Source organism: Dreissena polymorpha, chromosome 8 (genome assembly GCF_020536995.1).
Source record: "Dreissena polymorpha isolate Duluth1 chromosome 8, UMN_Dpol_1.0, whole genome shotgun sequence".
NCBI classification, from domain to species: Eukaryota; Metazoa; Mollusca; class Bivalvia; order Myida; family Dreissenidae; genus Dreissena; species Dreissena polymorpha.
This window is the reverse complement of record NC_068362.1, coordinates 16,778,825-16,803,695: the sequence shown is the minus strand read 5'-3', so window position 1 is coordinate 16,803,695 and position 24,871 is coordinate 16,778,825. Positions and strand designations below refer to the sequence as shown.

Sequence of the window (24,871 nt, the reverse complement as noted above, 5' to 3'; positions counted from 1 at the left end):
TATGTAGTCTAGTGGATGTAACACATGAGGCGTCAAGCACAATGCTTTAACTCTATATTGATTTTAGAAAAACGCAACGTGATGAATTTAAATAATTGAGAAAAAAGGTTGTAAATAAAAACAACGCTCAAAAGTAAGTCTTATATAATTCAATGTATTGACGCTTATGAGTTTCGTAAATACCACGTATAAGTACCTTACAAACACTTGTCTTTTTTTTATCTCTGTGAGCGGTCCGTAAATTAAGAATGAGGAAATCAAGAGTATATTGACCGGTCGTCAACACACATTACACAAAAGCAAGCACCCAATATACTATTATAAGCATATATTATATGTTTTAAACTCACATCATTTCCATGAAACAGCCGATACATTAATAGTCAACATGAGACAGACGAGGCGTTCCATAACTGGTATCTTGTTTCTTATATGGATTGAACCTGTTTAATATTGACGTCTGACGTCATCGCCCGTGTTGTACAAGTTCAGTTGAACTGTGCGCTAGTGCCTTAGTATTTTGATGTTGACAATGACGATTGTTAAAAACTGAAAAAATAATTGCTGTATCAATTATCAATTATCTTTTCAAGATACAATTTTATATGATATATATTTTTAAATCGGATTATGTTCTTATTTAGAATTTACTTCAAGAGGTATACAATTTTCTCAATGCGTGACAATACTGTTGAAATCATCAATTATACACTGAATGATACACATGATACACATGATGAAAATATTCGGTCAATAAAAGAAATAGAAAACGACACTTCGAACAAAATCGTATAATAGTAAAAAAAAGATGCAGCCTTTAACTGTTAATGGATTTCAGTCCTTATACATGCTCGGACTGCCTGGATTGCATATTTGTTATTACCAAACAGTATGGATTATACACATCAGAAATTGTATACATAGAAGGAATACTATATTCAACATTAATAATAAAACAATATGTATGATTGTCTTTTTAAAGAATAATTACTTGTATATTACAGTCTTAATCCTGAGTTTTGTTTTCTTTCAAACTTTGATTACATTTGAGCATATATGGTTGCTGAAAGTAAATTTAAGCAGTAAACAGCCATGTATACAGTGTTACGAATATAATATTGAAGAACGAAGATTCATACACTTGTTATGATTTGTTGCAGCCAGGAAATAATCATATATATATAGCCAAACTTCGGATTACTTACATTCTTTGATATAAAGGTCGATAAAGTTTTCCGGTACGCTTCACAACGACTTGTAAGGCTTGTGAGGCTGCAGATGTTTCATGTGTCGATATTTTAGTAATATTTGCAGTCATGTCGATAAGGAAGACAGCATTTATTGTTTTAAAATATTTGCTTTTAATATATTTTAAACAATGTTCTACGTCAACACAGAAAATGAACGTTTTGCTTATTACGGTAGACGACTTAAGACCGCAGTTGGGAGCATATGAAGGTCAGGATTTTCCGGCTTCTCTTCAAGTAAAAATGCACACACCCTACATTGACGCTCTCGCTGCAAAAAGTCTGCTGTTAAAACGCGCGTACGTTCAGGTTGCACTGTGCTCGCCTTCCAGAACCTGTCTTCTTACCGGACGAAGACCGCATACGACAAATGTGTTTCATATAGGACCGTACTTTAGAGAAGTAGGCGGAAACTTTACGACGATCCCGCAGTATTTTAAGATAAATGGATATTCTACAATTGGAATTGGGAAAGTTTTTCACGGAGGTTCTTCGTCTGCAGGAAATGATCCCATATCGTGGACCGAACCTCATTTGGATGGCGTCAGTCATTTTGAAAATAGTGGACGCAGTTGGTCAGCAGTGCCAGATGAACAACTGAAAGTCAAACCTCTTGTCGATCAGCAAATTGCTGACAAAACAATTAAGACATTACGTAAATTTGCACCGAAAGCGTTATCGGGAAAAAAACCATTCTTTGTTGCTATCGGGTTAAACAAACCTCATTTACCGTTTGTGTTTCCCAAGTCATTTATGAAGCATTACCCAGATGTTGAACTCCCAGAAAATCCATATGCACCTGTTAATATGCCCTCTATTGCAAATTATAGATGTTCTCGGCTGTACAAGGACGTTAACGCTACTCGGAAGGATGAACACAAAAATAAGGCTTTATCAGACTCATATGTGGTAAACTTAAGAAGAGCATATTACTCATGTGTGTCATATATTGACTCTCTTGTGGGTCGCATTCTGAGCGAACTTGATACATTAGGACTCAGCAATAGGACAATCGTATCGCTTTGGGGTGACCACGGATTCCAGTTGGGCGAGCACGGAATGTGGTGTAAACATGTAAGATTTACATACTTTAATAATACTGATCGATTTTTTTCATGAGTAAAGATAAAATCATTAAATATTGTCGCGTGAATGGAACCGTGTTGAGTCCAGTTTTAAATAAATTTGAATATTTGATTAAAAAATGATCAACATAAATTTACACAGCGGGTCATATAATTCCCGAGACATACAGACGCGAATATTATACATAATTCACTCTGTCTTTTACACTTAAATCAGTTATATGGTTTATAAACAGGAGCATTTTGTTCATTTTCAGTCTAACTTTGAACTAGCGACCCACACCCCAATGATGATTCACATTCCCGGACTGACGGACAAAGGCGTGTCCTCGAGGCAAGTCACCGAGTCTGTCGATATGTTTCCGACACTTGTGGAAGCGGCTGGTCTTCCTTCATTACAACCGTGTCCTGTAAACTCCCGGGAAGTAGCATTGTGTTCGGAAGGTACAAATCTAATGCCTCTAATAAAAAACCCACACGGTCCTCTTAAAACAGCAGCCTTTTCCCAGTATCAACGTAAGGGGTATATGGGTTACAACATGCGCACGGACAGATACCGTTATACAGAATGGGCAAAGTTCAACGATGCGCCCGAGTACAGGCCCAACTGGAGCAACCTGGCTGGTGTGGAACTGTATGATCACGACATTGATCCCCAGGAAAACGTTAACAGGGCATTCAACAAAGACTACACAAGCATCAGACAAGAATTGAGTCGCCTTTTACGATCAAGCTATGAGCGAGGCTTGTAGTGTAGTACTCCGATACCGTAAATCATTTATGCTCGGGGGCATAACATTTCGTTGTTTATTTAAAGACTTCCTTTGGCACGTACATTCGTTGATAATTGATTTTTGAAAAAAAAAAAGCAATGTGCGTCGGCTAAATAAAAACGATACTATCGTATCATGTGGTTATTGTTCCCCACTTCACATTTGGTCTTCTCCTTCATGGCATGCTATGTGTATTTTAGTACCTTTAACGAGAGCGGCTTAAATGGGGATATATTTTCAACATAACCCACATGTCCATCAAATGTCCAATAATATATAGTGTTATAATGTTATATACATATAAACACAGTGAAACGTCAGCTGCACCAGCAGTAGAGAAACAGTATTATAGCATGTTGTCCGTTATTCACAGCAAGTGACCCACCGACAAACAACTTTACACAGAACACATGTACTCGACACACAAATACACAACAAGCACGGACAACTGTTAAAATCTGGGGTAACCGCCTAAGTGAGAATTCCGGTCATTCTTCCAGTACACATTCCTCCAGTTTGGATCTTTTTACCGTGTGAAACATGGCGATGAGGAATATCACGACGGAAATACTGGCCCAGATAGCGATGACCTTGTTTTTGATTCAGCTTATAGTCTTTTGTGTTGTTCAAGGTGACAACTGTAAGGTACATTTCATGACGATCCGTCCAATTTTAAAGGGAAAACTGAAATCATAACATGTTAATTATTAAAAAATAAATCATTGGGCTTAGAAGATTTTTCGCGGAAACTTAACAGAGGCTCGATTGTTTGACTTTCAAATAATGTCACATTTACATTTATCCGGGTTGTATGTCCTTACCCTTCTGCACATCGTCTGAATGAGCCTAACATGTTGACAAATTATACGAACATTCTTCAACAGTTAAGGACATATTAGATGAAAATATTACTAACATAATGACGGACGTATAAGCAAACAGACATATGGACAAAGACACTTCTTTAAGTCCTCACAAGCTTCTAGACAGCTGACGAATGATTTTTTCCCAACACATTTCGTTTCAGGATTGAAACCAATACCATATTCAACATAAAATATAACACAATAATGCTATGCAATCGGCGATGAAAAAAACCATACAACACATCTTAAGTTTAGTTCTTCAAGTCTAAAGTTAACTTGCTAATTAATAATAATCAATAGTATACAGGTAAGTAAAGTATCTCTACCTTTACAATTACATGTAATTTTGTGTTGAAAAAACATTGAAGACATGTAAAAAAGGAAAAAAAAAGACATGCTCCAGAATATGTACACAAAAAAGATACATATAATAGTTGTAATAAAATACAGAGAAGGCATAGAGAAACAATATTATGTGCATATAATTATAATAAACGACATTCAACAAATATAAAAAGAAAAAGAGGCATTTTGCAGGGTTTATGGTTTATAGACAAAATGATGTATATTCATTTGTAATAGCAGATGGAAAAGACGTAGAGAAACAATAATATGTGTATATAATTATATTTTAAGACACCTAGGAGATAAGTAAAATTTAGTTAAGTTAATTTAAGTAACGATAAGCTATACAAAGTTTGTGTAAGAGTATCAATTGTAAATGATTAATGTGAGACAAACGCATTAAACAATTCCCATTCACTATCAAAGGATTTAAATTATTTAAAGAAATTATAATTTTTCTCAAACTATCATATAAATATTTTGTGTATATCTTGGCTACTGTTATTATTGGAAAGCATGTATTCATTTTACACTTGTAACAGTATAGCGTAATAAACAAAATAACATTATTTATGGCTCTAGCAGATTTTGTTGAATATTCTAGTCGAAAATTTCTCATATTAATGAACGGAAAATATTGTACTGGTAACATTTCATCAATAATTGCTTAATATATCTCGCATTTCCAGAATAATTTAGAAGCAGCTGATTTAGAATCTTTATATAAAACGAGAAACCAACGTTTTATGTCTGGACCAAAATTAAGAAAAGAAAGTGTATTTTGTACAAAGGACCATGCCAATGAATCGAATGCCTTTTCAATGTCTATTACTCATAATTGGGAGCAGTAAACCCGGGAACTTATTTTCTTCAGTTTAGTCCATAATGTTAAATAAATTAACCTTGTATTTTCCCCTATGTATCGCCCTAATGTGAATGATGTTTACATGAGGAACGAACACTGGATTGTTATCCAGATGCTCACAATGTTACTTGCATACATTTCGATGAAAGTAATCGTTTGGAAAAACAGATGGAAGGATTTGAAATTTTGCTTGCGTTAAATCTATACCTTTGATGCCGAAAATTCTTGTATCTTGGATTTGTAGCGTATATAATGAATTATGTGATATTTGCATATTTATAATCGGATTAACTGTAGTAGATGGATCATTGTTTTATCAGAATGATTCGTATCACTTCACGCTAATTAATTGCTAACGGTAGCTTTGCAAGTGAAAGATTTTGTAAAATTGGCTATACATGTTTATCGTCATAATAATTTACCATAGAACTTTAAGTATTACTTTAGTTTCATAATATATAAGACAGATATTTACATCCAAAAACGATAATACATGGTTAATGTAATGATCACAAATATGTCAATGTATCAAATAAAGCATAACTAAATAATGCTTTCAAGCGAATTAAAAAAAACAATTTAAAAACAATATCATCATCCCCTGTACGTCGATAATCCAAACTGAGTTGGATAATTCAAACTGAAGAAAAAAAATGTCGGCCGAAACTGAAACTGAAAGGTAGGTGATTATTTTATCATTTCTGCTAATTTAGTTACTATAAGGACGTAATTGTTCTTCTTATGTGATAATAAATGTCTGACACACACATGCGTTTTGAGTTTTGCAATGATTTAATAGTTTTCTAGTAAAACAAACGATAAATTTGTCTTCGGAAAATGCTTATTTTCACGCAATGCGACCTATGTTTTAATTATTTACACGTTATTTGACAAAAGAGCGAACGAAACAGAGATATGCCAAATTATATCATGAATGTGCTATTAAAATTTACTTTTAACACCTGGTGTGTTTCTGTGTTAAAATCATGTGTTTGCAGGACGGGTATAAAAGTTTATGGATAAATCCAAACTGATATGAAAATGTCTGTGGATAATAACCAAACTCAAAATGGATAATTCACAAACTGCAATGTATTGAACATGTCTTCCAGAGACAGGTTGGCTATTATTCTTTGAAAACAACTATTTATAACCAAAAGCTCACACGATGTGTATAATGGAATATAAATAATACTTTAAACGAACATCAACATTCATTTATTTGTTATTAGTGAAATCAATTTCAACGGAACGTGCATATATATACAATTGAGATTAGAAGCAAAATAAGCATGCGATATTTGAATTCCACGTACACAGAGATGCCATAACACGTGTTCCATGTCATTTTGGATAGAATGAAAAGCATAAAAATTTAAAAATGTCCCTACTTTTTATTTAATCACTTAATTTAAAGGGATTCGAGACGAAGCTGCAGGTAAAAGTGGCACTTGCCCCGCTGATTCATGTATTTGGCACCATATTAGAGCATGAACCAACAAGGGAGGCAACTCGTAATGTCACAAATTGGCAGTGAACAAAAAGTGGTACTTTTTTATCTCGCTTAACATGGGTCTAAATTACGTTGTAAAGCTTTTTTCTGATTGGATGAAACAGTCTGAAATCATTCAATAAATAAAGTCGAGATATTTATCTTGCGGAACATTCAATGCCATGCCGCATGCAAGCTATTTGAAAAGTATAAATTGTAAATCAAAAAGTTTGTTATGTTTTTTTGTGGTCATAGACAGTGTTCCTGGCTGAAAACAATTCAATATTACTTTTAAATCATTCATGTATTAGTATTTAGCAAGAAAGAGGTAGAATATTTGTGTAAAACATACGAATTTTGATTTAAACTTGTGTCTGCTACAATTTAACGAGTGGTTACGGAAATTACCGATTGTACAAATGGATCGAAAGACATATGCAAAACGACAAAATAGCTTGCATATTTCAAGTTCATCAGCCTTGAAATCACCAATTAATCAAATGAGAATCGAAATCATTAAAATATAAGCCAATAATGGTCAGTAACACCAAAAGCTTTGGGCACAACCATCGTATTTTCGGAAACCGCGACATATTGTTTTTCGGAAACCGACGATCGGTAATTTCCGTAACCATATGGACAATTTCAGCTCTGACAAGTTTTGTTTATAATGTTTTTCTCTAATATTCTACCACAAAATTATTGTATACCATTTCACAAATGAATAACAAGTAATAATTCCTTGATTTTGGGGAGTGACACTGTCTATGAATGCTTATAAATACGCATTAAGGCTAAACTTAAGTGCATAAAATGTGGAAAAATAAATCATAATTCAATTGTTCGTTCCATCCGATAGTTTCATTATGTCCCATAGCTCAGTCACTCAATTATATTGGAAATTATTACGAATATCTGTTAAAACTTGTATAATTTATTTTTATCTTTAAACTTCCATTTCATAAATGTTTTTGTTGTCAATTGTATATAGATTTCTCTAAAGTTTGAAAAACATTTAGGCAAATGTTACGCATATTCGATAAAATGCAAATAATTGATAAAATATTCCCTTTTAATCATTATGTTGGTTTATCTGTCAATAAAAATATCACTTTGAACATTGAATTATTTAAAAGTTATAACAAACATTAAATGTTTTCTGAAAAAATGATTCATGACACATATAACAGATTGATAGGAAGAAACGAACAAATCAAGGTTCCTAAGTAGCCCACTAGAATTGTCTTGTTAGTATGGAAGTACTTGATATCTAAAATTATTAGCCTTTGGGTGTTGTAAAGACATGAAATATTCAATGAAATGTGTCAAAGTGTAGAATTATTTTTCATATAGTAAAAGAAAGGCAACATATAACCCTTAAGTGGCTGAGAAGAACTTGTGGCTGAATACAAATAAAAAGAGGCTATATGCTTGTTTAAAAAAAATGTAAACATCATTATATATGAATGTTCTGATCAAGTGGTATTTTTAGTGAATAGGTGAAATACATTTTCAAGAATAAACAATATCATTATAAATGTTTAGGTGAAGTGCATCATAGTATTATCATAGTACCCGTTTTGGTCTAAAAATCCAATAACATTTTTTAAAGTTCATAACCCCTTGTTGCAAAAAAAATCATGAAAAATAGAATTTTCAGATTAACCTATTAAAATAAAATAAAAAATGCTTTATTAGACCCTAGATATTATCTTTGCACTAATTTTTCATTAATTACTTAAGTTTAAAAAAAATATTGTTTCATGCTACTCATGGTACTAGTTTTTTGTCAGAAAATTAATTACATTATTTTAAAATGCGTTACCCCTTGTTGCTAAAAAAATCATAAAAAAGATAATTTTCAAAGAAATCCTTTAAAACAAAAAGAAAATGCCTTCTTAAACCTTAAATATTATTCCTGCAAGCATTTTACATCAATTATTTATGTTTAAAAAAATCATTGGTTCATAGTATAATAGAGGCATTTTTATTAACTTTTTCCATCACTTTAATAACGCCATTTGCAATAGTGATTTGCTGATGTTGATCATCTATGTGTTGTGGAGTAATATCAGCATATATGTTTGTTCGATGACCTAATTTGCCGGTTGTTTCAATTAAGGTAAGTTCTCTAATTTTTAATTTTTCTACGTAATGGTTAGTTGTGTTATGGATTAGTATTTCTTTCAGGCATTTAAAGGACTCTGTACAATAATAACATCTGTAGTTTTCCATTATCTTCTGTTTTACATGAAAAGAAAACAACATCATTTTTTATGATGATTGTTTAACAATGTGCTAAAATGCTTTCGTTGTCAGCAATTAAATAAATCTCGAAATATTTTACAAGAGTGTTCATTTTACATAGATCTTAACATAAAGACATCTTGCAGTTTGGTCATTATCCATCGACTTCCAAATGTTAGTTTGGAATTATCCATACACTAGTTAGGTCATTATCCAATTTGTATATTCTTGTCCCAAACAAAATCGAATATATTGCGTTTTCGAGCATTTACGCCAATCAAATTTTTTACATACATATATGAAAGGTTAATACATAAGTCCAAGCATTAAAACATTACAAACATTCGATTATAATTGTTTTTGGCCTTAAAACTTTTGACAATTTCATTTACTTTTCCAGATTTTCAAACATATTCATTTTATCTCGACGTAATTGTTTTTAATTGTTATGGGTTTATTAGCGCATTGTATCCGGCAAATAACATTTTATCAAAGAGAAGCGTTTATTATGTCACAACTTGCCTTAAATAAACGTGTTCTTATAAATAAATGACTGGAGTCTTTATTTCTGTCGCTATTTTTTCTTCAGTTTGAATTATCCTACTAAGTTTGGATTATTGACGTACAGGGGGTGATCATTAAGAAATTGATAATGCAAGATTGTGTCAATTGTTTGTTGCTGAATCCACACGTTTATTTCAGAACAAGTTACCTATCGATTGAGCTAGGTCAGCTACTGCAATATCCCTTTTTAAAACTGTAATTCTATATTAAGTAGATTGAAGCATTTGTAGTAATGTGTGTATAAACTGTAAGCATTTTGCGTTTATTGCTTAAGAAGCAGTTTTACTAACTACTATTGATACATGTTAATTCAGCTTGGGACAAGGCATTGAAACGGCTGAAACATAAGATATCAGATTCCATTTAGCGGAAACGAGTTACATATTTATTTGATTCCGTTCTGGAAAAACTTGGAATTGTTTCCTTCAAATTCCTCCTTCATTGGTATTTAATTTGTAATACCATGACATAAGGTCTGTTTATATTTACACGTGTATGTTTTGTTATTTATTCTCGTTGTGATGTTTGATAGGCTTTTCATTGACCGTTCAAAGGCGATGACAAGGCTTTAATCATGTTTATGTCGTATTGTCCCTTATTTTATAGGCAATTGGTCACTTGTTTTCAATTAAAGACTGGTGAATGTTATATAAGAATTTCTCAATCGATACTGCTTCGGGAGTTGTATCATTCCTATATATTCATCAGATTTATATGTCTGGCAGACAGAATGTGATTAATACAGCTTTTGTATGTTATCATTTTATTTCTTCTGTACACAAATATTTAAATCTAGTTATACATGCGTGAATCTTTACTCAACATAATACATTTTGTAATGTGTATTTTTATAATAGTCTGTAAAAAATATTTATATTTAATATTGAATTGAGACAGTTCGGCTCTGTATAAAGTATGGACATACTACGTTTATTTTAAATGATTAATCTGAGTTTGTTTCTCAAGTTTGCAAATATTCCCTGATATTCTAAGCAAGAGCTTACCAAAGGCACAGTAAGAAGCTACATTTCAATTTAAATAATCATTTAACCAATCAATGCTTGGCAACCAGAGGAGAACAATGGCAACTTCCTGATGCTCGATGGAATAGAACTAAGATAAACTACATCTCGTCATCGATTAACAAATTTAGATTTAAATTTAATATATATTTGTTCTTTTTTAACATTGTCATGCATTTTCAAGAATAAATTTCATCCTGAGTTGGTAAACGGTTGATTTCAAATGTGTGTCTTTCATTGTTACCAATGAAATGTAAAAGAAGTACCGCTATTGCAAACGGTGCTATGAAGTAATAAAACTCTTCACACATTTCATTGATGTCAAACCGAATAAAAATACCATAATTCGTTTTTATCGTAAATTTATCATGCGATGAAGTATTTTGGTAAACATTTGCCATTTATAGCATTGTTGATTAAGAGAACGAAAACGGGACCACGAGAAACAAATTAATCAAATCAGATAAGTCATGAATAAACAATTACGTGGCTTTTAAATTAGGTAACTAACACTTGCAACATGGCACTCAGACATATTTTATATGTTTCAATTATAAGAACAAGTCTCGAACGTATTCATTTCCACAACCAAATATTTATTATTAATGTTTTCCAATTTTAATGAAATTTGATCATATTCCTCCCATATTCTAATACAGATAAATGTCACACAAATTTTTAGCGTAGCGTTTTGCGGATACAATCATTAAAGGGACATATCGATGTTTATAATGTATATGACATATTGTATACATTTTCAATCATAAGATTATACTTAACTTAGTATTGATTTTCTTAACACATACGTCTCACTTATATAGAAACTAAGTAAACTATGCATTTTAGGTTAATACAAACATTTCCCGATCATTTTGTTTTTCTTTATGGTTCAGGAAGAGCAATGGAAGTAATTCAATTGTTACGAATGAAATGTAAAATAAATACCACTAGAAAACGGTACTATGAAGAAAGTAAACTCTTCACACATTTCGTCCTGAATCGAATCTGTGTAAATAAAAATACTTTCTGCCATTTATTATTTTCTTTCAGATATCATACAAATCAGCTCATTATATACCGTTTACAAATAAATAAATGTACAAAATATGAGCAATTTGGATATTATTTGTTGTACACATGCGTTTCTTTTGGGGATAATATCGTCTTTAAAAGGTTACAATATCGTACTTAATCATTATTGCACATGGTACCATTTTAAACAGATTGTAGATACAATCTGGCGCTTAATTTGAGCACGGTTTCATTAACCAATTCTTATACTTTAGAATGAGATATAGACTAAGAGCCCAGAAACATAAATCCAGCGTTTGAATATATAAAAGCTATCGCAGTTAAAAATGTCCTTAACAAAATATTATACATAAAGAATGCTGTACATAAAGGCATTTAATTAAAAGCTTGCATCAAAATTAAAGCAATCCTTGAATATTCCAATTTACAGAATATCTTTTTGATAAAGTCGAAATAGATACGGCTATATGCCTATTCAGAGTAGCATACATCCCGTATTCTTATTACTTTGGACATGCATGCTATATGGCCTTTACGTTACAATTCATTTAGCATCGAATAAAAAAATGAATTTTAATAACCGTTCCTGATGCTTAAGTATACATTTGTAGTGTGGTACGTTTTGTACTGCATTCTTTTGCATAAAATTCATACGTGTCGTTCGGTGTACAGATTATTACATCAAATACGTAGTTTCTGGTTCACATCAGAACACTATTTGCAAATAACAAATCAAATGATCACATATACAATAAAACTTAGTTATTAATTCACACGATTCATAAGCGCACTATTTGTACTGTGCCTGATGAGATGACGAAATAATTTGCTAAGTATGTAATGCATTGTTGTCAATCTAAGACAATTTAATACGGTATAATTTCGTTTATGATTGCTCCATCAAAGGAAAGAGTGCAATGTTGCCTTGGGAAAATATGTTTTGTCCAGCTTAAAATAGGAATTTTACATTGTTCGTTACAACATTCATAAGATACCATTGATATGAAAACACGTTACTAAAGAAAATACTTGATCAAAGTCGATTTTAAAATCCTTTAAACATGCAATTCATTATGGGTCCAAGAGCGTATTTTTTTTTCTTTTTCGTAAGATATTTTATCTAGCATTTTCAAAGTGGTTTAAAAATGAACAGGCAGGGACAGATATTTAAGTGTCATATTTGGAAATTATTTAAGACCACTTTTTTAGAATGTCATGGGTGATACATGTGTCTAAAGGCTAAACAAATAATTCATTATACAATGTATACTAGTTTGTTTTTAAATATTACCCGAATGAGATAACTAGGGTAAACGCGTCAGGGTTACCTAAGCTGGATTTGTTAATTTTTTTTTTATAAAGGGAACCAAAAAGAAAATTGATAAACCTTATACTCTTATTTAAACTCTTATTTATACGATTTACTGGCAATTGTGCAAGTTTTGTGTAGCATGAATGTGTTACTTACTGTCCGAAGACATTTATAGTTTACAAAATTATGATAATGAACATTTCTACGATCAACATAACCTGTGATTTGCTATTTCTTTGCTCTCCATTTTTTACGATGCTGCAAAGCATCGTTTAAGTTATCATACCAGTGAAAAAATCTTCACAATGGCGACCTATGTAAAAGACCGTGCCAGTCCGATTGAGATAGCTCGGTTTTTCTAATCGGCATTCCTCGCTGATTATCATTGATAATGGTAAATATTAATAGAACAGCATATCCCTGGGAAACAGATTCAATCAGTGTATCAGAACGTTAATTTTAAATTAGTAATTTTACATCAATTTTATTTTTATGGACCAATGAAACAACTATATATTTTCTCTATTTTGTTTTATATTTGTTCTCGATTTTGTAAATAAATTGCGAATGAAAACATGTAAAATTAACTTTTTACGTGATCACAAAACTAAAGAATGCGAACAATTTCGAACCTGCAAATTGTAAACGCTGCACAGCTATGATATATATAGATAAAACAACATTTCTTAGCGTAATTGTCCGTCCCGCTAGCGCAGTGGTAAGGACGTTCGCTTTTTCACCTCTACGACACCGGTTCGATTCCCGCTCCCGGCGCAATGTTATATTTTGTCTGTTTTGTGGTCACCATTCCGGACAGGTGTTTTTTCCGGATAATCCTATCCCCCCCCGCAGCATAAGACCATATAAAAAATTAAAAAGTATTTCAGTACAAAACAAATAGCTGGAAATTGCAGCTATCATTCAAAATTAGTCCCAACTGTCGTCAATCTAATCTTATTAGGTAGGAGTGCTGGACATACTCCGGGTCCCAACATTATGCAGCCTCAGCGCGGAGGTAACCCATTACCTTGGAAAAACACAAATACACACACTGGGTGCAGCCTAGGCGCGTATAGACTCAAACAAGGCAACAAACTCAAGTGCGGGCACAATCATTTTAAATTTACATATTGAATACGTTATTCTAACAGAAATTACACAATCACCTAGTGTACATACCATGTTTAATATTTCGTTCGATTGTTAGATTTCAGCATATACATGTATAAGGTCATATCGCTTTGATTAGTTAAAGGGATCTTTTCACGGTTTGGTAAATTGACAAAATTGATAAAAGTTGTTTCAGATTCGCAAATTTTCGTTTTAGCTATGATATTTGTGAGGAAACAGTATTACTGAACATTTACCATAGTCTAATATAGCCATTATATCTATCTTTTGACGATTTGAAAACCTAAAACTTATAAAGCGTTGCAACGCGAAACGATCGAATAATTTGAAGAGTTCTGTTGTTGTCGTTTCAATTTACGAAACTACGAAGATTGCTTATATAAGGTATAACATACTTAATCTGTGTATACTCGACAGAATAGCCGAGAGGACTAATGCGTTTTTACTTCAGACTAACTCCAGGACTCCGGGGATCATTGGTTCGAGCCCTGGTACCGGCTACTTTTTTTCCTTTTTTAAATTTTATTCTTGATTTTTTACTGGAGCTTTTAAGATCCAATGTTTACATTAATCAATATAAAGCATTTAATGACAAACTTCAAAATATGCCAAAATCTGTGAAAAGGCTCCTTTAACTTATCCATATGTTCCTGGGCGAACTCGGATAGTCAAGTGCTCTTACGATTGAGCTCACCTGGTCCGGCTATGTGCTCATACCTACTTTCGAGAATCATCATGAAGGTATTGCCATACTTAATGAACAAGAATGTGACCCGCCTCCCAGTTTCGCTCAATGGTTCAAGTTACCCACAGGTACTACTTTCCCGTACCCAAAAACTTTTTTCCGTACCAAGAATGTTTCGTACCCAAATTTTTTTCTTACCTATTTTTTTCGTACCCAAAATTTTCGTACCCAAATTTTTTATCGTACCCAAATGTTCGTATCAACATACACAATTGTGGTGATAAAGATAAACTTAAATTGATGTTTTATATCCATCCTCTTCAAAACCATCGTCACACCAGTACTGTTAGTACTTTGATTTAATCATTGGTATGCTTGATTGTTCTGTTTATGAGCGTTAGGATGTACTTACATTTAGTCGTCGCGTACAACCGTCTCCCATCATGTGACCGTCTAACATTACGAGACCTCTCCCATCATGCGAGTAGTTTTTCTACGCAACCTTGCCAAATATGGTTTTGCATATGTTTTGCATTTTTGCATCATAATCAGTGGGTATCGAGAGTAAGTATTCAAATACTTTGTCGGCCATGTTTATGCCAACAATAAGGGGGGATATAGCAGTCGCACTGTCTGTCCGTCTGTCCGTCCGGCATTGTGTTTTCCGGTGGTTTTTCAACGCAACGCATTAAGATATTGAGCTGATTTTTGGTATGTGAGTCTACCTTTATTACCTACAGATGAATTGTGAACTATGTTCCGGTACATTTATTTGTGGCAAAGTTATGAGCATTGGACTTATAAAAAGTCTCAGTACTAACCGTTTTCCGGAGTTTTTTTTTACGAAACGCGTTCAGATATTGAGCTGACTTTTAGTATGTGAGTCTACCTACATGACCTACAGATTAAGTGTGAAACTCGTTACGGTTCATTAATTTTTTACGAAGTCATGGGTCTTTTTGTTTTATATATAACCGTTTTCCGGAGTTTTGTTTTTACGGAACGCTTTCAGATATTTAGCTCATTGTATGGCTCGGTAGGGTGGCATATAGCAGTTGCAGTGTCTGTTCATCCGTCCGGCATTCTCTTTTTTTCTGGTGTTTTTTTTACGCAACGCCATATAATGAGCTGATTTTTGGCATGTGAGTCTTAATACATGAGCTACAGATGAAGTGTGAAATATGTTCGGGTCCATTGATGTTCGCTATAGTAACCGTTTTCGGATGTTTTCCACGCAACGCTTTCAGATATTGAGCTGATATATAAATGTGAGTCAATCTACATTACTTACAGATGAAGCGTAACATTTTTTCTGGTGCACTTATTTTTGGCAAAGTTATTGGCCTTCGGCTTAACAAATCATCTCTACTATAATCTTTTTCCGATTTTTTTTTACGCAAAACTTTCAGATATTGAGGTGATTTTTCGTATTGGATTCTACCTTCATGACTTAAATATTAAGTGTGAGTTTCGGATTGATCCTTTGATTTTTGCTAAGTTATGGGTGTGTTTTCTATAACATAGCTGCTGCGAGACTTCAAAGCGCTGTAAAGGGCATTGTGTTTCACGCAGCTCTTGTATACTTTCATAAATGCAATTTACATTCATAAGAAATTTCTCGCCAGCAGACGAAAAAAAAAGCCTTACAATACATTTGTTACCGAATTTCTTCAAAATGTTCGTAATAAGTGTTTCTACATCTTTGGAATCCCGGTTGAAATTCAGACCTATCTCTTCATATTGTTCAATTTTTTACTATTTTATAAAGCTACTGATTGGAAGGCTCATTTTCCAGAGAGTAAAGTCGTCTTCATGAAATAAAGGTATTGGCCATTTAACTATTTCCTTCTATTCACCTCTTATTTAAGTAGAGATCAGTATTTGGAAAGTCTTTCATCGCGCTTTCAAAAAACAGCGTTTATTAGGGGTATATTGAGGACGTATATATCAGTTATAACAAGCGCAGAGGTAGACTGCTATATATAGCTGCATGGTTTATAATGTTGGTGCTTTGACGTTTCGATTCTGGTTTATCTACTATATACCCATTTATCTCATCTAAATCAATTCAACACGTTTAAAACGTTTGATTGTTTTGTAAGATATTGTTCACGGTTGTCTTTATAAGTAAGATACAATTTTCCTACAGACATAACAATTGAAATCGAAGAACCTCTCGGCACGTCAATCAAGCGCATACATTGTACTATCTGAAGCGAATATGAATTAAATTCATGCACTTTTTCAGAACTTCAAACATGTGCTTCATTATGCTGAGTTTTTATTTAAAACTTAAAGGATCTTATAGTCTGTAGACCCTATTTTTGTTGCCTTCAATTAAGTAATTGATGGTTGGATTTCACACTCTTTATAGTTGTGAAATCGGACGCCGGACACATGAGCACTGTTTATTATTTTGTCAATCGCCCACAGTGGTCAATGTGACCTACTTTTGAGGACCTGTCATTGAAGAAGTGTATGCGATGCCGACGAAACTGTATATGGTTTAAATTAGTAAAAATACATAAGCATTTTATTTTCTGATAGACACTGAATATTTATTTTTTTATGAAAGCGTCTCATTCATGTCACGATAATTCAAAGCGTTTATCACGGAGGTTGAACTATACTAAACAATCTTTTGTACGACGGTAACATTACATTCACTGCATTAAAGAAAACAATCTTATAGCATAATATATATTTTCCCGTATACAACTAGCAAAATAAGGTCCCCTTATTTGTTTGATATATATATAACAGAACTGACCGTCTCCTCTCTGTAAATACACTTTTTCGGCTGAAACAATTCCTAACGTCACTCAATAACAAATATGTTCATTTGTTTACATTTGTGAAGTGCGCGGAAATATTCCATCTGCGTAAATGGGCAATAAAATAGTTCCAAAGAGTTGCATTAAAACTACCAAATGTTTGCATGATGTATCGTAAATTTAAAATTCCTATTTCATTATTTTACGCATCTGATCCTAAACATCCAATTCAAATATACTTTGAATGCGTTTGTTCGGTTTTACCCAGATTCTGTGAACAAATGGCACGCTGAGCCTTTCGCGGAGGTGTATGTGAGAGCAAGGAACGACAACTCTGCGTTGAGATTGAGCTTTTACCTGTGAATGCAAGTTATTACGCGCGCATGCGATTGCTATTACATGACCACACAATAGCTTATCAAGGAGAATAGGTGTCAAATAGTTGGTCAATAATTACTTTATTCTGGGAAGTAAATGTATAGTAATTGCGTGTCACATAGGTCTTATAAAATACAACAATTACATTTAATATAAGAAACGACCTTTGCATGGGACCGCGGGCGAAGAAAATCATAGGTGCAGTAGTAAATCTTTTTTAATGAAGTATAAATTCAGAAGAAATTTCAATATTTTCAACTGAACTGTGGTTGCATACAGTTTTTAGTAACACGATCGCTTCGGATAAATACTAACTAACGACTGAAAAGGCGCCAAAATATCATAATCGAGATTCGCAATCGGGAAACAGTGGCCTCCCTTAATACCTATTTAATTGTATTAAAATTAGTGATATTGTTGCGGTCAGAAAGAGAATAAACAAACACAAGTTTAAGTCAATTATTTAATTTTGGTCGAATAAATGTTTTGGCTGCACTACAAATAAACAACATAGTATAAACTCAAAGGTATTAGACAAGTCAAAGACAGCCAAAAACCTCCCAAAATAACGACCAAAAATAATTACAAAGCCTGTGTAACTTTCTGTGCAACCTCAATCATGTTTGTCAAAGAAAATTTCAAATAACGCAAATAACAGTCAGACTTCCAATTCCAAACATTTGAATGAAATCCCCTGGCACGCCACATTTCAAATAAAACGAAGCGCCACCACCGCGAATGAGTTATCATACTTAATAAACAATACACAGAAATAACAAAAAATTGTAAATGCATGCAACATTTAATATACACATATATTAAATTTGTTTGGAGCTTTTCAGTTAATTTGCTCACGCTTAATATCATTAAATGTCTAAATATGATAGCAAACGCAAACAAATGAACAAAATAAAAAGATACACAATGTCTTTGTGAACGTAAGTCAGATAATAAGTAAAGTTCTCATGTAAGTAAACAGTCTCAAGTGCCACTTTGAAACGGTCACCAGTCATTCGCAAATCGAAACAACGACTCATTAATCACAATTTCCCTATAACCATTTCTACAGGCTTCTTCCTGAAACAGTGTAGCGTACTTCAAGTCTAGATGCCATCGGCTAAGTAGATCCGCTAGTCTATTGCTGCCTGATGACAGATGCACGGCACGCAGTTCAAACTCGCGCCTACATGCCAAAAACGCCACCTCTCGAAGACACGTCTGCAATATTGAGTCACTGGGCTTTCTAGAATTCAACACCATGCATGCAGCTTCATTGTCATAAAATATTGAATTTCGTTCATCTTTCCATGTATGTGACCACAACTTCAACGCCACTACAACACTGTAACATTCAAGTATTTTAATACTTTTGAAGCACACAGTCTGGAAACATCGCATAAAATTTTCACCTCTTTTATTTATAGCACCACACCCAGAAAGGCATGCATCGTAAGAGAACACTTCATCAGCATTTGACCAATCGCTAGTTTTAATCATAGACACGCCCTTGAAGATATGGACAAAATGTATCCACCTATTTATGTCTTTCTTAAATTCTTGATTCAGTTTGATTGTATACTCGTTTCGTTTTAACCCTCGCAATGACGTTTATATGCGAGAAATGACAACGCGATATGGTTTTACACATTTACCGATAAACTGGAGTTTCCCGAGAAGAGACTGCAGTTGACGCTTTGACGCCGATCGTCTGCGAATCCATACCGGAAGTAGCCTTCGTATTTCTTCCAAACGTTCGGGTGTTATCTGTAACTCAAGACGTTCAGAATCCAACAACTCTCCTAAGACCTCCTAAGAACACTATAACGGTTGAAGGAGGGCAGGTTTTCTTTACGTTTTCCTGAGCGCCAACCAAGTGTAGTGTGTCGCAAACAACACGGAACGACTAGAAAGCGCAGTTCTGAGAATCAGCTCCACCGAAGTCATCTAAGTAGTGTTCGCATTCTATATTCAGTCGTGATAAGATGTACCGAATCATTAACGTAACCCTTTTACATATAAAAGCCGATGAACGTTAGCCGAACGGAAGAGCACAGTCAATGTAAATTTTTCCGCGCCTATTCACAGCAAGTAAGTGAATATCGCCGGGGTCGACGTAAATTTGTCGATATGCGTGTGGTAAATCTGTTAAAAAAAATTAACGCTCCAGAACCGTGGTGAAGAACAACGGTAGGAAATGTCAGTTGAATTTCCTCATCTAGGTACCGGTCTTTAGGTATTCCACTGTTTACAGAGGTATGCAATGGCCAACTTAAATCAACAATCACTCGCCTACTAGTTTCATCCTTAGGTACTGTGTTAAGTGGCGAAACCACTAAGTCACAACACAACGGATTCATGTCAAATGGACCAATCGGACGATGCCTCGTGTGAAGACGGAGTGACGGACGATGAGACGTGTAAAGACGGGGTGACGGACGATGCCACTTGTGAAGACGGAGTGACGGGCGACGCCACATGTACAGACGGAGCGACTGACGATCACGCATGTGACGAATAATTAATACACTCTTTACCATATGCAAGTCCTGGAGGTGTCCTGAGCCCGGTCAAATATTCAAATGTTAGTCAGTTCTTCCTGTTTGGACATGAGGAAGAAGATTCCGGGTGATCGCGTAACACCTTTTCCTTCAGAATGCAAGTAGCACAAACATGTTTGACAGTTTGTATTTCCGCGCCAATTAGTGCCGATAGAGGAGACGTCTTGGATCATTCGCCTCTTTGAAACTTGAGCAAAACCAAGCACGTTTTTCTGACGGGGTGCTCGTTGTAAGCATACGGGTATTCGAATTAGTACTGGTACGATCCAACAACAGATTTAGGCTTTCAATATAAGCGAAATTTTCGTTCCAGCCTCTATTCCAATGTTCAATATCGATTAAAATCTCCTGATGAATATTCAGAATACATTTCTACTGATAAACGTGAGCGAAGCACATGAGTGAACGTAAATGTGTGATACGACTCTCGATTTCCACGTGCGCTAATCTCGTGTACGTGTTTAGCAGATGTAGGATTATGGCACTATTACCGGCTTTGAAATGGGTCATTGTCAGGTCATTGTTTTCTATGTCCGAATGTTTTCAAAGTTGACTATGCACGAATGTATTGAGCCACAGCTGAGCTTTTTTCGCCTGAATGTCTGTGCATTTAGAAACTTTGCCGGATTTATAGACTGTGAAGTTTTAACATCTTTTGACGTACCTGTGGGACATTCCGTGAATTCCAACGGCATTTTGCTTTTAAATCTTTGATTGAGGAACGCGGATCCATGCAGATCCTGAATCGAGGCAGGACCCCTTAGACCGAAGCCTTTAACGGAAGGAAACCTAGTATCGCCCGCAAGGTCTAAATCGGCAAGCTGCTTTTTTTTAACCCCCCGATGTCTCTACGCAGTCGGCGGGTTTCGGCCGACTCACGACGCTCCTCCACTAATTTTTGCAGTCTCGCGCGTTCTTGCAAAAGTTCATCCCGCTCACTCGAAATGGGGATTTTCGTCGGTGTCAGCGAATCTAGTTGCGCCTTTAAAATTGCTGCATCTTTTTCTAAACTAACAATGTCCTTTTTTAACGAAGAAGGCTTTTTGGACGATTTTTCTTCTGGACGCGCACCAGTATTCGCCATTTTTATCGAACAAATTCCAAAACGAACGTCCGCTCCGGATAAATACTAACTTACGACTGAAAAGGCGCCAAAATGGGCTGACTATCATAATCGAAATTTCGCAATCGGCAAAGAGTGGCCTCCCTTCATAATTATTTAATTTTTTTAAAATTAGTGAAATGCATGTTATATGGCTTTTATGTTTACAGTTCATTTAGCATCGAAAACAAGAATTGAATTTTAATTACTGTAACTGATGCTTAAGAATACATTTGTAATGTGATACGTTTTAAACTGCAATTTGTGCAGAAAATTCGTACGTGTGTTTGATGTACATATTAGCACATCTAATAAGTAGTCAGTGTGGTTCACATCGGAACACTATTTGCATATTCTAATCAAATGATCACATTTTCAATCAAACTTTATTTTATATTTCACACGGTTCATAAACACACTTTTTGCACTGTGTTTAATTAAATGACAAGACATTTTCGTCTGCCATGAATCTTGATTTTTGTTCAATCTAAGGACATTTCATACAGTATAACTTCTTTAATGATTGCTCCATAGAAGGAACAAGTGCAATGCTGCCTTGGGGAAAATGTGTTTTGTCCAACTTAAAATAGGAATTTACAGTCGTTAAATCATTCAGAAGATACCATTGACAAGAATACACGTTACATAATAAAATATTTGATCAAAGTAGATATTTGTATCCTTTAAACATGCAATTCATTATTGGTCCAATGGCATAATTGTTGTTTTTTCATTATATATTTTATCTAGCCTTTTAAAAGCGGTTTAAAAATGAACAATATGAAACAGGGACTGTTATTTACGTGTCATATCTGGAAATTATTTAAGACTGCTTTTAACAATGTCACCAGTGATGAATTCGTCATAGTGCATAGCTCATAATTCATAAAACCACGTACATAAGTTTGTTTTTAATATTACCCGAAATAGAATAGCAAGGGCAAACATACCATGATTTTTATAGATTTGTATATGTTATCAATAAAGTAAACCAAAAAATAAATTGTAAAGCCTTATACGCTTATTTATTCTGTAATTTATACCATTTATTGACAATCCATGTGTTCACTACATGTTTTGTGTAGCATCAAAGCATTACTTACTTTCCGAAAGGCATTCATAGTTTATACAATTATATGATTATGCACTGTCCTACAATCATCACGAACTGGGATTTGCTATTTCTTTGCTTGTATAAAATGGATCTCCATTTTTAATTTATTGGTATTTTGATTGTTTTATTTATAAGCGTTAGAATGTACTAACATTTAGTTGTTTTCATCGCGAACAACCGTTTCCCATCAAGTGACCGTCTAACATTACGGGACCTCTCGCATCATCACTGCGAAGAATCACGTGATCACAAAAGTACATCGTACGCACACAATGGCGGAAAAAAGCTCTCGCTTAATGACGAAAATCAAGGTATTCTCATATTTTATAATATCAAAATAAATAAAACTATGTGCAGAGTACCCGCTTAGTCGCCTTATGTACTCTGGTAATTGTCGTTTTTCTTAGATTTCTGTAGTTGTCTCAAACATTCAGAAACAATAAACAATGAAATTGTACATCGTCTGAACATACTTTATTTTGACGTGTTTACTATTCAAGACGACAAACAACTAAATAAATACAACATTTTTTTTGCTGGATAACATGCTTAGAGTATTTCGTACAAGGTTTTGCCCGTTGTTTAACGTTTTAGAGCTGTGGCGAGGAATTTGGAAAATAGTACATCGTCTGAACGTTTTTTGTTTGAGTACATCGTCAGAACGGTTTTGAGTACATCAACTGAACTGCTTCTGTTTTTACTTTAAATGCGATGTTTATCATAATAACATTGTAATAACATATGTGATCAGCCAAGCGATTTTTCGTCCAATTGACGTTCCGTTCTAGGTTAAGAAAACACAAAACCCTGTGTTATTTTACATGTTTACATAGTGTTTAAATTTATAAAATTAAATTGATAAAAGTAAATACAAGTCACGCTCGCAAAAAAGGTTGCTATATATATATATATATATATATATATATATATATATATATATATATATATATATATATATATATATATATATATATATATATATATATATAAAAGCATGACAATAATGTAATACGAGGCATGTCATTTGGACGAAAGATCCTTGGCTTTTCACATATTTATATTTAAAAGACCAAATGTAGTTTGCAGTAAAACTAAACTTAACTTAACATTTCTTTTTACATACTTGGCACATGTGAGTGCTTATTAAAAATATTATGCTCGGCTCGAAACAGTGGCAGCTCTGAGCTTGTGGTGATTTTTGTCAAGCTTCAAAAATATATGTAGTATATAATATTAAATGTAAATCCTTGTCTGAATTACATATATTTGGTAATCGATATATAATTATTTTTGTAGAGATAAAATATTGATGTCATCAAATAAGTTGATATAATTAGATGTATGTTATATGTAGCTGTTTTTTATTTCAGAATGCGCAAAAAGTCAAGTCGATCGCTTCATCGTTTGAAGAGAAAGCGCTTGAAAACATCGCAAGGATTACGATTAGTTACACCAAAATGCTTTTCGTCAACCTCATGTCACATTTGAGTTTGTCTGCAACAAATTACACCTGTGCTAACACCCATTAAGTCATTATTTCGTTCACCAGTGTATAAAGTATCTCCACCCAAAAAGCGAGCAAAGAAAAGCATTTCTGCAAGAGCTCTTTTTACGCAGCAGCCTTCTTGTGAAACAATATGCCGTGGCATTCATGACGCTACTGAATCAGATTATTTTCTGAACATTCACAATGGATCAGTCACAACGTAAAGCGAACAGTTAAGTGGAATCGATACCGTGTGAATCTCTAAGCTATGAGAATACTACAACACAAGCAGACAATTTAACGAGATACATATTCAGAAAATATGTTGTACTCGTGTATCTAAGGTATAAAATTGTTGTACATCTACATCTCCTATATTAACTCTTCTCAGATTCTACCATTTCCTTTTAATATAGACTTTCCGAAAGCTTTAAGAATGATTTGTGTTATTTTATGCCAAATACAAAATTATGTTAATGTTATGTCATGAAATAAAATCTAATGTTAATAACGAAGTCATTATGACCTAGTGTTATATTTTATATGAAGCATCATATAGAGGCCCTCGAATACATGTATGTGTTAATTAATCTTGACTGGGGTCAAAAGATGCCACACGCAGGAAGTAAAATATCTTATTGACTCGAATAGCTAAATAACTGATAAAATAACTTCTACCGGACATGTTCCCAATTTGATGGGGGGGGGGGGCAGGTATAAGACATTAGCAAAAAACAGCAAATACTATTTACACAAGTATACTTGATACTTCAAGAGGAATTTACTGTATTAA

The 24,871-nt window shown here is 33.8% G+C and overlaps 1 protein-coding gene across 1 annotated transcript; it reads left to right on the top strand.

Moving 5' to 3' along the window:
- The first annotated feature begins 109 nt into the window (after positions 1–109).
- On the top strand, positions 110–3,155 carry LOC127842995 (iduronate 2-sulfatase-like). Its single transcript, XM_052372818.1, has 2 exons — positions 110–2,321; positions 2,590–3,155. Exons 1-2 carry the CDS (start codon positions 1,317–1,319, stop codon positions 3,082–3,084), a joined length of 1,500 nt encoding a protein of 499 aa, XP_052228778.1. The 5' UTR covers positions 110–1,316; the 3' UTR covers positions 3,085–3,155.
- Positions 3,156–24,871: the final 21,716 nt, after the last annotated feature.

Coding starts and splice junctions, on each gene's coding strand:
- LOC127842995 (XM_052372818.1), top strand. CDS start 1,317: ATGTCGATAAGGAAGACAGCATTTATTGTTTTAAAATATTTGCTTTTA. Junction 2,322..2,589: donor ACGGAATGTGGTGTAAACAT/GTAAGATTTACA, acceptor GTTCATTTTCAG/TCTAACTTTGAACTAGCGAC.